Genomic DNA, 13903 nt, shown 5'->3' on the forward strand with positions numbered 1-13903 from the left:
GCCAAGGACATGGCAGCCAGGCAGCATAGACAAGACTCTGCCCTCACACCCCATCGTGCACAGTTGATGCTGCAGGGCGCAGGCAGAGGGCATGACCGCCATAGCGCTGCTGGGCTGCCTGGGCGATCTGCAGTGGGCCCTGGAAGCGGTGAGTGGCCCTGCGGGCAGGCGGGGTGGGAGATGGGGGGGCGGAGTGAGGGCGGGGCAGGGGGTGGAGCAGAGGTGGGGCCAATTTTGGGGCATTTGGTCTCTAAAAGGTTCGCCATCACTGCTCTAGGAGGAGATCAAGATGTCTTTCTTGTCATGCAGTCTCAGCAAATTCCAACTTCACCCTCACTGACACCCTTGGCCATATCTCTAGCACCTGCCAATCTGATGAAAGTGAAACTGAGTAGTTGATATTAGGCTGCCTTATTTTAATCCAATTCCAAAGACTTAGCATCTGTTTTGGCTACCAGGGAGATTCGAGGTTTCTTCAGCTACACTTGCAGAAGTTGTTCAATTCTGAACTCGGGCACCGTGAGCTGTAAATCATGGCTTGTGTGAACTCAACCCTTTAATGCTTTTTGCTTCTTTTTCATTTTATGAACTAGACTCAACTATTTTTAGAATTAAAAAATGACAAGTCTGGGGAAGAGGGATAGGGAGCATTTTCTTCAAACTGTAACGTCAAAGTCACTCTTATGTTTGAAGTCATTTATTCTACCTAAAGGTTTTCAAGAATAACTTGCTCGTTTAGAGGAGGAGAAATACAGGTAGTCCTAGACTGATGATCACAATTGGGACCAGAATTTATTCTGTTAAGCAAGGCTTTGTTAAATGAGTTGTACCTGATTGTACAAGCTTTTTTTTGCTAAGGTTGTTAAGCAAATCACTGTAATTGTTGAATGAACCATGTGGTTGTTAAGTGAATTTGGCTTCCCTCTTTGATTTTACTTTTCAGAAACTGGCTGGAAAAGTCACAAATGGCAATCAGGTGACCCTGGGATGATGCAATCATCGTAAATACATGCTGGTTGCCAAGTGCCTGAATTCTGATCATGCAGCCATGGGGAGACTGCCCTGGTTGTGAGGACTGGTCATGAGTCATTTTTCTCAGTGCCATTGTAACTTTGAACAGTTGCTAAATGAATGGTTGAAAGTCATGGACTACCAGTATACTTTCTGTATAAGCAGATAGCCACTAAAGCACATAGAGATCAGCAGGCTTCTATGCAACCATATATAATGTAATGTGGAAAAAAGCTTGTCCCCAACATTACATGCAGCTCCAAACTCCTTTCGGAAGCCCCGAGAGTTTTTCTGATCATTATTACTGAAAATCAGCACCTTGGTTTTCTGTTATTTTAAGATAGGAAGCCCTTGAAAGCTATACTGTAAACTGTAAGATAGGATTTGCAAAGTTTAAAAGAAAAAAAGCTTTGTCCTTCCAAAAGTGCAGTCTTTTTGGATTACTGCAATGCGCTTTGCATGGGCCTGCCCTTGAAGACAACCCAGAAGCTACCGCTTGTCCAGTGATGGGCGTCCCTAAGTTTATCCATGAAACACCTCTAGTGTGCAAGCTGCACTGGCTCCCAGTTTCCTTCTGGGTGCAATTCAGGGTGCTGGTTATTACCTTTAAAGCCCTACCTGACACAGGGCCAGGTTATCTGCAAGACTACCTTTTCCTAAGGACATCTACCTTTCTACCAGATCGGGATAGATTGGGCATGCTCCTACTCCCTTACCTTAAACGTTGTCATTTTATGAGATCTAGTAAGTTTGACTTTTCTGTAGTAACCCACAGTCTATGGAACGCCTTTTACCTTGAAATTCAACAGGCCTCTAACCTCCAAGCCTTACAAAAAACACAGAAATCCTGGTTTTCCCCCCAAATGCTTGAGTAGAGTAAGGTGCAAGAGAGGATTTAGCAAGGGACTATATGTGAAAGCTTAACTTTGGTGCCAGGTTTCTGATGTTGATGGTTTTAATTGATATGCATACTCTATTGCAGTGGTTCTCAACCTTTTTAATGCCACGACCCCAACCGGTCGTAAGTCGAGGACTAAACCGATCGTAAGTCGAGGACTAAACCGGTCGTAAGTCGAGGACTATCCAACCGGTCGTAAGTCGAGGACTTTCCCTGCCCGGGAGCGCCGCGCATGCGTGGTTCCGCCCCCTGCGCTGGCCGAGGCGTAGCTGGCAAGCGGCAGAGACAGAGCAGGCCGACCACCAGCTGGCCCAGCCCAAGGGAGGTAAGGCACGCGCCGGAAAAGGGGAAAAAAATGGCGGACAAAAAAAATGGCAGACAAAAAAAAATGGTGGACAGCCTTGCTTGGCGACCCCCGTGAAATGGTCGATCGACCCCAAATGGGGTCCCGACCCACAGGTTGAGAACCACTGCTCTATTGTTTCCATCAATGTTGTTTTAATGGGTGAGTGGGAGCCACCCAGAGTTTGATATAAGATGAGCAGCTGTATAAACATTTTAAATAAATAACTAAATCCCAATTTAGTAGTTTTGTCCTCTTAGTATTATTGCTCCCAACACTGTGTCCTGCAATGGAGACCTGGCTTAGTATCTGCTTCTTATTTTGTAGGATCAGCACAATCCCTGCTGATATGATAGTTTTAGTTTCAGTTTTTTGAATTTTTTTGGTTTATCATTTTGCTTTAGTGTAGTCTACTCTGGGATTACTTGTAATGGGAAGCAGATGAAAGATTGATCTTAATGGATGTTAATCATACTCTACCTACATGAAATTCCTACTCGCATCTTCTTCTCTTCCAGGAATACATCTTGAATGATGTCATTTGTACCAGGGTCTACAAAGGAGTATAAGACATTTCATTCCCAGGTTACATTTTCTTGCTTCTTATTCTTCAAGTGATGTCAATGTAACTATGGTGCTTGTGTGCAGAAATAAATAAAGAATTCCATACTGAAATACGTTTGAGGAGAAATAAGTCCTATGTTACTTATCATAGGTTACTATTTTCTCAGTGATCATAGTTGTTGAACTGATTCTGATATTCTGATATTCTTCTGAAATCAAACCAATACAGAATAAAGTAAAACTATTGTTTTTTTGAGCTGAAAATTAAGGCACTGTTACTGTAACTTAGAATCACGTTAGTCTTTGAAGTTTCATTACACTGCTGATTCAGGTATGATACTAAAGTAGAAATAGAATGGAAAAATCAGCATGAGAAGCCATGCTTTAGTGATTGCACAAAAACTTTACTGAATAGATCAGTGTGTGACACACACACACACACACACACACGGAGAGAGAGTTTAGTTTTTTTAAATCGAGCTTGACAGTAAGTTCTCTATTTTGAAATTCAGGTAAGCAGTCTGATAAAACTACAGAACATGGTGTGTTGGATTTGAGAATCTATATGGGGTTTAGGAAACTTTTGGGACCAAATCACTATTGTTGTTATACTACAAAAGTGTAAACCTTTTTGTGACCCCCAAAATCCTCTCTACCAATTGCCTCATAATTGGTTGCATGATTTCCCATAATTTTGTAACATGAAATATATATTGTTGTGTAAATCCCCAAAGTGTGGGAAAAATTCTATATCTCAGAAAACGAGGAAAAAAGATCTTGCTCCATCTACTTTATAATTGTTCTATTACTGGTAGTTACAGCCCCCTTACATCCAGTCACAACCTACCAAAAGTGGCAGATATTTCAGTTTAGTCTATCAGAAATCATAAAATAACTACTTTGTAGGCAAGACAGAAGAATAGCAAACTGAAAAACAGAAGACATACTTCAATGTATTATAAATAGGACAACTGTATTAGTTCATCAGGAAAGGAAAGTGAAGTATTTGAAATGAGTGAAATGAGTCCCTCTACTGGCTGACTTAAGTAGGAGTAACTGGTTCAGTCTCATGCATTTTAGGGAACCAATTTAATAAATTAAAGAAAACATTTTTAAAAATGAAAATAAGGAGGGCTATCCATTTCTTCCTTTTTTTCTTTCTCATTCTTGTCTTGCCATTTTGTAAAAAAAAAAAATTGCATTGTGTGAAAACTAATATTTGATTTTTTTTTTTTTTTTTAAAAAGGCAATGGTGTATATTGTGTAGTGGTAGTACTGTTTCCAGCAATTATATTTAGAAGATGGTACACAATGGGACAGTTTCAGGAACAGTTTAAGAAAACTATTGTAATGAACTTTTTTAAAAAGATTGATGGATTGCTAGAAAGAAGCTGGGGCTTGTAGATTTCTGAAAAGAATAGGAAGGAGAAAAAACATTCAAAGAGATAATTTATAATTGATAAAACTGATCTTTGTTTTAAACAAATTATGACCTCACATTTTAAAACAATTTACATTTAACAATATAAATCAATTTATTGTAGTATTCTAAACTCAGATATTTTGCAGAAGTCCAAGGATTCCTATTTGGCTTGTTCCTTGCCAAACCTTGTTTCCATACAATTCACAAAAGTGGATTACAAGATACCCAGAGATAAGCCAGTTCCAGAGAGTGATACACAAGTAAAATCAACAGGAAATTAGGATTAGGCTAAGAACAGTTTATTTCTACAATGAGGTTAAACGCAAACAATTAGAAAGGAAATGAGCTGGGAAAACAAAACTTATCAGTGAAAATTATTTGGATACTTATCACTGCTTTGGAACAAATAATTCTTTCAATATACCAGAAGCTTGCATCGGTATAGCTAAACTGAGAGGACTAACATAATAACTTTCTAACCTAAAACACAAGAAGATAAAAAATATGCATGGAAAAAGTCAGGAATATTTTCATGGTTAGATAACATTGTATGAACTTATAAGAAAGGCACCCCCAACAATTCTAAACATGGGAGATTTGGGCCATTTGGAGTTTTAAAACATTTTTACTTAATTTCGGGGACATCGGGACATTCTGGATGGTTGATGTCTGTTCACATTCCATTACTAACTCCTGGCATAAAATAGGTTGGAATCTTACATTTATGATTTATCACCAGTTTGGAAATATGACACCAGTATGTCAGAATTTGTCTCTGTCATGTAAATTACTTATGTCAAAGTTATGATTAGATTTGATAAGCACATGACAACTATCAATATATGATTCCAACCTTCTAGATGTCATAAAGCTTTGTAAAGCTTCTTCACATCTTCAATTATATTTTTTCTCTACTAATGGATATAGCACTTATCAAGTGATTTACAGTAAAACACTCAACTGTACTTCAAACACTCTTACAGAGTAATCCCTGAAAGAATTAGCTATTAGCCTATTAGAAAATACAACAAATATCTTGTGGGATCTTAAAGATAAATAAATAGATCACAATTTTGTGGGTCTATTTATTATGTCACTGATACATGGAGGGTTATACAACATATTGAATTATCCATTTTAAGTACATTGCAAGGCAATCTGCTGCACTTGAAAGTTAGTTTATTTACCTAGTATTTCTAAGAATGAATCCAACTCTGGATTAAATATCTACTTCAAATCATCCAGTTTATGAAAACTGGAAATAAATGATTAAACCACACATATATTCACATATCCAAACAAAACAAAAACGCCTAATTCAAAAAGAGTTCAATATTAAAAAAACACTTATTTGATTGTTGCCATTCTAAGAGACCAAAATACACTCACAGTAGCTTAATCTGATATAAGATACCATTGTATTATTCTACTTAAATCTAAATAGGTTTTTTAGTTTTAGTTCGGTCATACCTTCTGTTCTGGCATTGCATTCACTATATACCCCATACATTACTCAATAATTAGTATTGCACAGTTTATGGGAACTATAAACTATGAGTAAAATATGTATAAGGAAAGTTAGCAGAAGGCATTCTTTCCCTTATAAATAGGAAGCATCAGCAGTGAATTTTCTCAGCATGTTGTTCCACAGATATATAAAACAATGCATCCTTAACTAAGCAAGGAAATCAGGCTGATGGAGAAAGATCAGCCTGATCAGGGCAATTGCAAGGGGAAAGAGGAAAGAACATTGGCGCATCTTTCTACCTTTGGTCTGCCTTGCCATTAAAGGCTCCCCAATCCCTATATGACAGATGCAGATTACAAAACGAGTCTTCATGCTTCTACATTTTGTGGCAACAAATTCTTTTAAAAATTCATTTCTGTTTTAAATGAAATTATCTCTCTTAAAACATTTGGCTAGAGATTTTATTCTTTTCCCTTATAATATACGGAGGAAGAAATGTCACATGGAACTATACCCATAGTCAAACTTGTTCTGAACTGTTAATTATATAGATGAGTTACTTCATCCTCTTTTGCACTATATCCCATTTATTTTCTTGCCAGAGACAAGAAAGCATGACATTTAAAAATGTGCCGCACACAAGATAAATAATAAAAGAAATGTTTAAAACATTGGAGAGGGGAAGGATTTCAGCAGCAGGTTTTGACATATCAAGATGGATAACTGAGCCTCTGTTTACTCAGGTACAATGGATGAGCTTCAAAGAAAAGTTATTTTTGGAATACAAGCCATGTGATAGGATATTTAATTCACTGCATCATCCCTTTGCAAAGGAATGATCTGAATCTCTTTTGCTATCCGCTCTGCTATTGCTTGACAATTTGCAGCAATGATCCTTCTTGACATCAAATCAAATGGTCCTCCTAGAAAAACAAATACACACATGTATTGAACACACGTCTATATATCTGACCTATTTCTACTAATTCACAGATAAAGTGCCCTATAGCAGCAGAGATGCAAACTGGATATTATTTCAAGAATTAAATTTTATTTTCCTAAACTATATTTGCCTGTTATTTTTTTTTCTTGCAATTCAAAGCAGCACCCATGTCTTTTCCCCAACAAGTATCCTGGTCCAAAGTAACACAGTGAACATCCATGGCTGACAGTCAATTAATTTGGCTCTCCAAATGTTCAATAGGGCTTCCTGATCCTTGTCCAGCACTTTCTACTATACCATAATAATTCTCTGGACTAGTCCAATTAATCAAGACAAGGAACAACCTCATATACAGTTTTCAAAATCCTGCAGTACAGAACAAATGATGATCAAATAAATTTTCAGTCAAATACTGAATCCTAGTGTGAGAACTAGGTTTACAAATTAAAAACGGAAAAGTCTTACATTTCAATCACACAGTAGCCATATTCATGTGGCATAGCTTCTAGAAAGATCATCCTTGCTGTGGAAGATGTATTACTGTGCATACAATCTCTTAATTCCATTTTGTTTTGCCCCTTAGCAAAACAGCGGTGGGTCATTTAGTATTTTGAACTCAGAGTTTCATGTTACAAAGGAAAAATATAAATCAGGATTATTCTTATTTTATGATTCCCAGCAGGGTACATATAACACAGTAGAAATTAGCAGCATTGCATCAAACCTTGGTGATGTCGTCATGCAAATGCTGTTCTTATGTACCTAGTTCCTGATATTTGACACAAATATGGAAGTTGCAACATTTGCATGATGATGTGTATCCTGAATGTTTTGTTATTCCCACTCTTTCTATAAGAAAATTCTCAGGTTTGTATCCCTGAGTGAAAATTACTTAACTGCTCAAGTTTTTCAACAGTAATGAACTGTTAATTGTACAAAACTGGCTTTACTTTGTTTTCAACATATTTTACCTGAGATGTCGAGCAGCACTCCCCCTGCTTCAAGAATGATAATTCCAGCTCCTGCCATGTCCCAGCAGTGAATCCCCATCTCATAATAGGCATCCGCTCCTCCTGTGGCCACCAGGCACATATTAATAGCTGCCGTCCCTACTGCTCTAATCCTAAAACAGGTAACAGAATTACTGCAAGCTATTATTTAGGCATTTAAGTTAATGACTAATCATTTGGGATGCTGAAGCGCAGGAGCAAACTCTGAATTGGGAAACTGAGTGGAACTCAGTAGAATAAAGTGGATATGTCTAAATCTGGATATAGCCAATATCAGGATATTGCTCTTCATAATAGCACACTACTACATCATCCTATCTTAATTATTCAATATGTGCCTTTTTCAATCAGCTAGAATTCTGACAATACATCACAGAGAGGTAGGAAACAGACTCTTCTGGATGTTGAAAATTAAGTGCATACATCCAAACATCTCTTTCCATTATTCAGTGGACTTTGTTTCTAGCTATTACCTCTGAACTGATGGCATTCAAAAATGTATTTATAAACTTTATAGGCCACCTATCTTACCTCAGGGTAACTCTGGGCGGCTGGGGTTGAAAATTTAAACATACTACCAGGATAGATAGGTCAAGATTCAATTATTTTTAAACAGACTGCTCCTGTTGAATTGAAACTATCTTCCTTTCCAATGCCTTAGCAATGTTAATATTAACATTTTCCTTTTCATACTATTTCCTTTGCCTTCAGCAATCACCTTCTGAGACTTTGCACATTATGTATTTTTATGACAGTGTACAGATTCTTTAATAAAGATAATGCATAAGCGGTAATTTGTTAGTGCATTTGGAAATCAGTGACATTTGGCACACAAATCTCAAAACTGGCAAATAAACTCTTGCACTGCCACAAGCAGGCACACCTCTGCAGAAATGATTAACCTCTATTCTTCTTCACTCCTAGCCTAAATTCTTTTTTTTTTTCCTCCAGCACTGACACTCATACTTAGTGTACAAAGTCACATGGTTCCTTGATCATAAAGAGTAGGGCGAGGTTTTCAATCAACATTCTTTTTACTTTACAGCCTGTTTTCTGCTTATACCATCTGGGACAATGTATTGAAACAGAGTCCTAATTTGAGTCCTTGTGTGGACTGGGAGAATAATGGGGACATTCTCGTCTTCTTGGAAATATCTGCATTGTACGGATATTTCAAATTGTATAAAAACGCAAATAAATTAAAATAAGAAAGATACTGTACCCATGAATAGGAATGCTAAGGAGCCTTTGCATATTAGAAAGAACTGTTTTTATAACTTCTGGATCACGGTCGGACCCCAATTCTGATACTAAGAGTGCTTTTGTAATATCTGCAAAATAAAACAAAACTGCATCCATTAATTTACATTTGATCAGTGCTGTTAAAAAAAGGCAAAATCAACAACTTTAATATAAAGCATTGTTTAAAGCACATTGTTACTTATTTTGTATCGAATGCATAGAAGGGTGAGGAAAAAGGCAGTGTCTGCCCCCAGGCTCACTTAATGCTTACTTAGACATGTCTGACCTGAATATGAAAAAGAAAACAAACTAAAGACATACTGCATAAACCTTTGTTAAAGAATACAAGTAATTATGTCCCACAAAGTTCTGAACAATCCTCTAGCCCTGACACTTGAGACTGGGTACCCTACAGATATTACATGAACAATGAAGTTGCATTTTATTCCGATATATGATACTCTCCAAATTGATTCTCCTGTTGACTGCCAAAGTCAGATATGCTCTGTACTGTTTCCCATAAATCCATCTTTTTTAATGAAAATTTCAATTTTTTAAAAAAATGGCAAACAATCACAGAACAACTCGCTGATGCATCAAAAAATAAAAAAAGGCAGCCAAATTGTCTGAAATGGCATGGAGGCATCAAGCAGATTGCTTGAACAGCACTCATATTGCCAGTTAGTATAGAAGCAATAGTAACAATGTGCTAAGACAACACATTCAGAGTAAGCTCCGTTCCAAGGGCATTTGATTAATCTTTTTGCACCAAGTGGAGCAGTTATAGAGCAAATAGAAACATTTCACTCCTCATATACGTTTCTGGCTGACTGCCATCAGATAAGCTCATTTCTGCTCTCAATGATTTTGCAATGTAAATTATGGAAATACATTTAGATATTTACATCCTTCAAGGCAATTTCGCAATGCAATATAAGAACAAAAGAAGCCTGTGTGATTTCTGGAAGACATTATTATTATATTTTTATCCTGCTCTTTTATAAACATATGACTAAAGGCGGTGAACCTACCTAATACTCCTTCCTCCTCCTATTTTTCCCACAAAAACCATCTTGTGAGGACTGAGAGAGGGATTGACTAAACTCATAAGCCAGCTTTTGTGCCTACGGCTCAAGCCTCGTGGTTTCCACCTTTACATTACACCAAACTAATTCTTGGAAGAAAAAGATTTAGGAAGAAAGCCAATAGCAGAAAGGGCTATGGTGACTTTATAATTTTAGAATAAAAAGAAATTTGAAAAGTGAAAGGCAGTGGAAAAGGTCAAGATATAGCAAGGCCAGTAAAAAAAAAAAACGTCAAAGAAGAGACCTTGTACTATAGAATGATAAGAAAAGGTGAAAGAACCTTTCTCAACTTCAGGCTGATATTAGCAACAAGGGGATGCAGAAGTGGAAACAAGCAAAGACTGTGTGGGTCATTTTATTTATTTATTTTATTTATTTGTATCCCACCTTATTATTTTACAAATAACTCAAGGCAGTGAAAATATCCAACACACCTTTCCTCTATTTTCCTCACAACAACCACCTTGTGAAGTGAGATGTGCTGAGAGAGACAGTGCTTCCAAGGCTTAAATATGAAAAAAAAGTTCCTTGGCAAAGGACACAAGAAGGAAAAATAACTCAAAGGGCAAAGGAATTCCAAAGTATAAAGTCGGGAAACCTGTTATACAGGATACAGTAATCATTGCATAATTGGTGTGAAATAGGCTGATGCAGTCCTCTGCTTTCTCAAACTTATGGAGCTCTGTGAAATGAATTCCCACTCTAATGCACAGAAACCAGAAATGACAAAGCTTTACCTCGTTGTTTTGACACTTGGAGTTTTTGTCCATTGCAAAAGGCTCCTGCTCCTTTTCGACCAGTATACATCTTGTCTTCTACACAGCTATACACAATTCCAAATTCCATCTGTAATAAGAGAAATGTAACACCTATAAATCTTTATCAGTCCAACTTTACATTATAGGAAGAGGTTGCAATGAAAACATTTTTTCCTATTAGAAGTTAAACTAAAATGAGAAATTTGATTACCTGTTTCTTTACTACAAAGCCAATTGAAACGGCTACAAAGGGAAACCTTGAAGATCAAAAAGAGAAATATATTGCATTTGTAAGATGATGACAAAAGCAACAAGTATAAATTAGAAAAGTAAAATTTGGATAAAATTATTCTAGACACCCCTAAAGAAAATACTGAAAAACATGTTCTAACATTTTCATATCACAATAGAACCAAAGACCATCCTCTAATAGCCAAGAAACAAGGCATTTAAATATTACTTATCCAGAACATGTAGTAATAGCTTAAAAAATTACCTATGCACAAAATTAGTTGTTCCATCTATAGGGTCAATAATCCATGTGGGATTATCGGTCAAAATACTTCCTGCACCAGCTGCAACGGATTCTTCTCCAATAAAGCTAGAATGATCAACAATATACAAAGACAGACAACAGATTGTAAATTCATATTTAATATACATGTATCATAAAGTAACACTACATCTTCAAAGGCTGTAACTGATCCAATAAACTACTTTTAGATCATTTTATTTTTTTAAAAAAAACATCAGTTCATTTTTGAATCATTAGAAAGTTATTTGCTGAACAACTAACTGAGTAATTGGTCCATGTAGTTAAGACTTCTGTACTTAGAAGTATATAGTCTGGTGCAGCTTTTCTCAGTTTAATATCCTCCACATGTGTTAAGATCACAATAGCCAATAATTCCTAGTCAATGTAATTGGGAAACAATATAGGCAGTCCTTGAGTTATGATAGCAATTGGGATCAAAATTTCCATTGCTAAATCAATGAACATCCCTGAAGAGGATGCCATTTTGGAGCAGTTACAACTCCTTGAGGCTGCTCAGAAAATGGCAGCCATTTCTGGCATGCAGTCGCATGGACCCAGGGATGCTGAGCCATGGAGTGACCTTCCTTCCTTCCCCAATGTGAGGTATGGAGCTCTGGAGATCTTCAAAAGTTACTTGCTTTGTAATGGGGGGGTGGGAAGCAGACCCAAGGCTCTATAGGAACTCACAGGGAGCGGAAGCAGTCCAAGGCCTATGGGGACTTGATGGGATGGAAGATAGGTGGGGGCACTGCAGCATCCCTGAGATTGGTTATCAGGGTGAATTACCATGGGGGCAGTGCAGTGGTCATAATGTCAAAATGGTGTCTTAAGTAACTTTTTTGGGGGGATGCTGTAACTCTGCTAAGCGACCAGTTGTAAGCCAAAGACCACCTGTATATCCAGTTTCCTTATTCTTCCCTTGTAACACTTGATTTATAGCCACTCAGTTATTATTACTGCCACACTTTGCAAGATTTTCTCTGAATCTTTCTTAAATGGAATCTCCAGGTTCAGCATGGACTCAGACCAATATAGCACATAGTGTACTTATATCTTCCCCTGATTTGGAATCTATTTATTCAATTATTGCTTCTATTAACGTGGCCCAAATTGCATTTATCTATGGTGCAGCCACTTCACATTATTACCAAATTCAATGAGTTAATTGATGATAACTCAAAGATCCTGCACAGGGTGACCTTTGCTGAGATTAGACTTGTATTTTAGAGACATTCTCTTTTGCAATTAATATCATAAAGCATCCTGTACCTGTGTGATGGATATTTTTCTTTTATAGAAGATATAATCATAGTTTCCACTTTTTGATCAGTGACTGTGACTAGATCTGCTGGAGAACTTTTAATCATGACAGTTATATCCTCTGTCAATGCCTCCCGGATTATCTGTACAGAAAATCTTCATATGATTATTTTGAAAACAGGACTTGATAAATAATATTCTTAATTATCAGTAAGACTTAATTTAAAACTTGTCTGTTGGGGCAAGGCGTAGAAGCAGCAAGAAAAATTATACTGAGAGACTCAGATTCAATTCTTATTTTACAAGATACAAAATTTGTAATGAATAAAAATGTAGAAAATGGAACCCTTTTCAGATTGTGTTCAAGTGCCATGCATAACTAATACATATGTGGGCACTATAGGAAGTACACAATTTTATAGATGAATTGGTTAATTGTTTTTATAAATTGACCATAATTTAGGGTTTCTAAATCTTATATTTATTTTCATATCTTAAAGTATATGTGATTTCTTGTTTGCTCTGTAAAACCCTCATTTCTTTGTATTGCTTAGTTAATAGACAGAAATTCAAGTCAGGTTCTTGAGTACATACAACTTCTCAGAAAAGTTAATATTCTTAAGCAGAGATGGCAACTTAGGGCCTAGCTGGCACAAATGTCCCTCAATTCATTATTTTTGTAGTTCTTACAGCAGTACTGAAATATGTTAGTACAATTATTCATTATGGTGACAACCACAATTTCCAAGCTTCAAAGGCTAAATTTAAAATCAGTACTTGAACAGTTAAACCATTTTTGAGGATGACATTTTTAAATGTTTCTCTGATCCCAATAGAAAGTAAATTATTCATACCTGTCCAGCTTTTCTTGCTAAAGCTATTGCGTAGTTCATGCATTCTTCCCAAGGATCAGCCATCTTTATCTACCTAGAATGTCATATTTCAGTTACTTTTAACTTGTAAAATACCATACAGTACTGATGCTGAGAAAAAAAAATATTTCCAGAATCTATGTCTTCAGTCTGATTAACTTCATACTCTGGATTTCTCTTGTTCAGATTTTATACCCACATACTATAGATGAAACACAAAAAAGATTAACATTGGTCTCCTAGTATCTTCCTTAGAAGTTTCTTTTATTGAAAAGCTTAGGGATTTGTTTGCTTTTAAGCAGGGCTTTTTTTCTCGGAGAAAAGGTGGCGGAACTCAAACCTGGCCACGCCCTCATCAAACCCTAGGACCGCCCCTTTAGAGAACAGGAATGCAAGTAAAATTTGGGAGGGGCTATTTCCGGTGTGGGAGGGGCTATTTCCGGTGCGGCCGGCCCGGAAAAAGGTGCCGGAACGCGGTTCCGCCGCGTTCC

At 36.9% G+C, this 13903-nt stretch overlaps 1 protein-coding gene across 1 annotated transcript in view; it reads right to left on the minus strand.

The window, feature by feature from the left end:
* Nucleotides 1–4522: 4522 nt before the first annotated feature.
* The window catches only part of IMPA1 (inositol monophosphatase 1), a 12832-nt gene continuing 3451 nt past the window's right edge, over nucleotides 4523–13903 (minus strand). The window contains exons 2-9 of the mRNA XM_015832068.1: nucleotides 13395–13467; nucleotides 12550–12683; nucleotides 11242–11346; nucleotides 10957–11002; nucleotides 10725–10833; nucleotides 8883–8991; nucleotides 7622–7773; nucleotides 4523–6630 (exon numbers count right to left, since the gene is read on the minus strand). Coding sequence (XP_015687554.1) covers nucleotides 6512–6630; nucleotides 7622–7773; nucleotides 8883–8991; nucleotides 10725–10833; nucleotides 10957–11002; nucleotides 11242–11346; nucleotides 12550–12683; nucleotides 13395–13457 — 837 coding nt within the window. The 5' untranslated portion in view covers nucleotides 13458–13467 and the 3' untranslated portion in view covers nucleotides 4523–6511. The remainder of the gene's footprint in view (nucleotides 6631–7621; nucleotides 7774–8882; nucleotides 8992–10724; nucleotides 10834–10956; nucleotides 11003–11241; nucleotides 11347–12549; nucleotides 12684–13394; nucleotides 13468–13903) is intronic.

This window comes from Protobothrops mucrosquamatus, unplaced genomic scaffold, assembly GCF_001527695.2.
Source record: "Protobothrops mucrosquamatus isolate PMUCROS unplaced genomic scaffold, P.Mucros_1.0 scaffold_297, whole genome shotgun sequence".
In the NCBI taxonomy this organism is placed as follows: Eukaryota; Metazoa; Chordata; class Lepidosauria; order Squamata; family Viperidae; genus Protobothrops; species Protobothrops mucrosquamatus.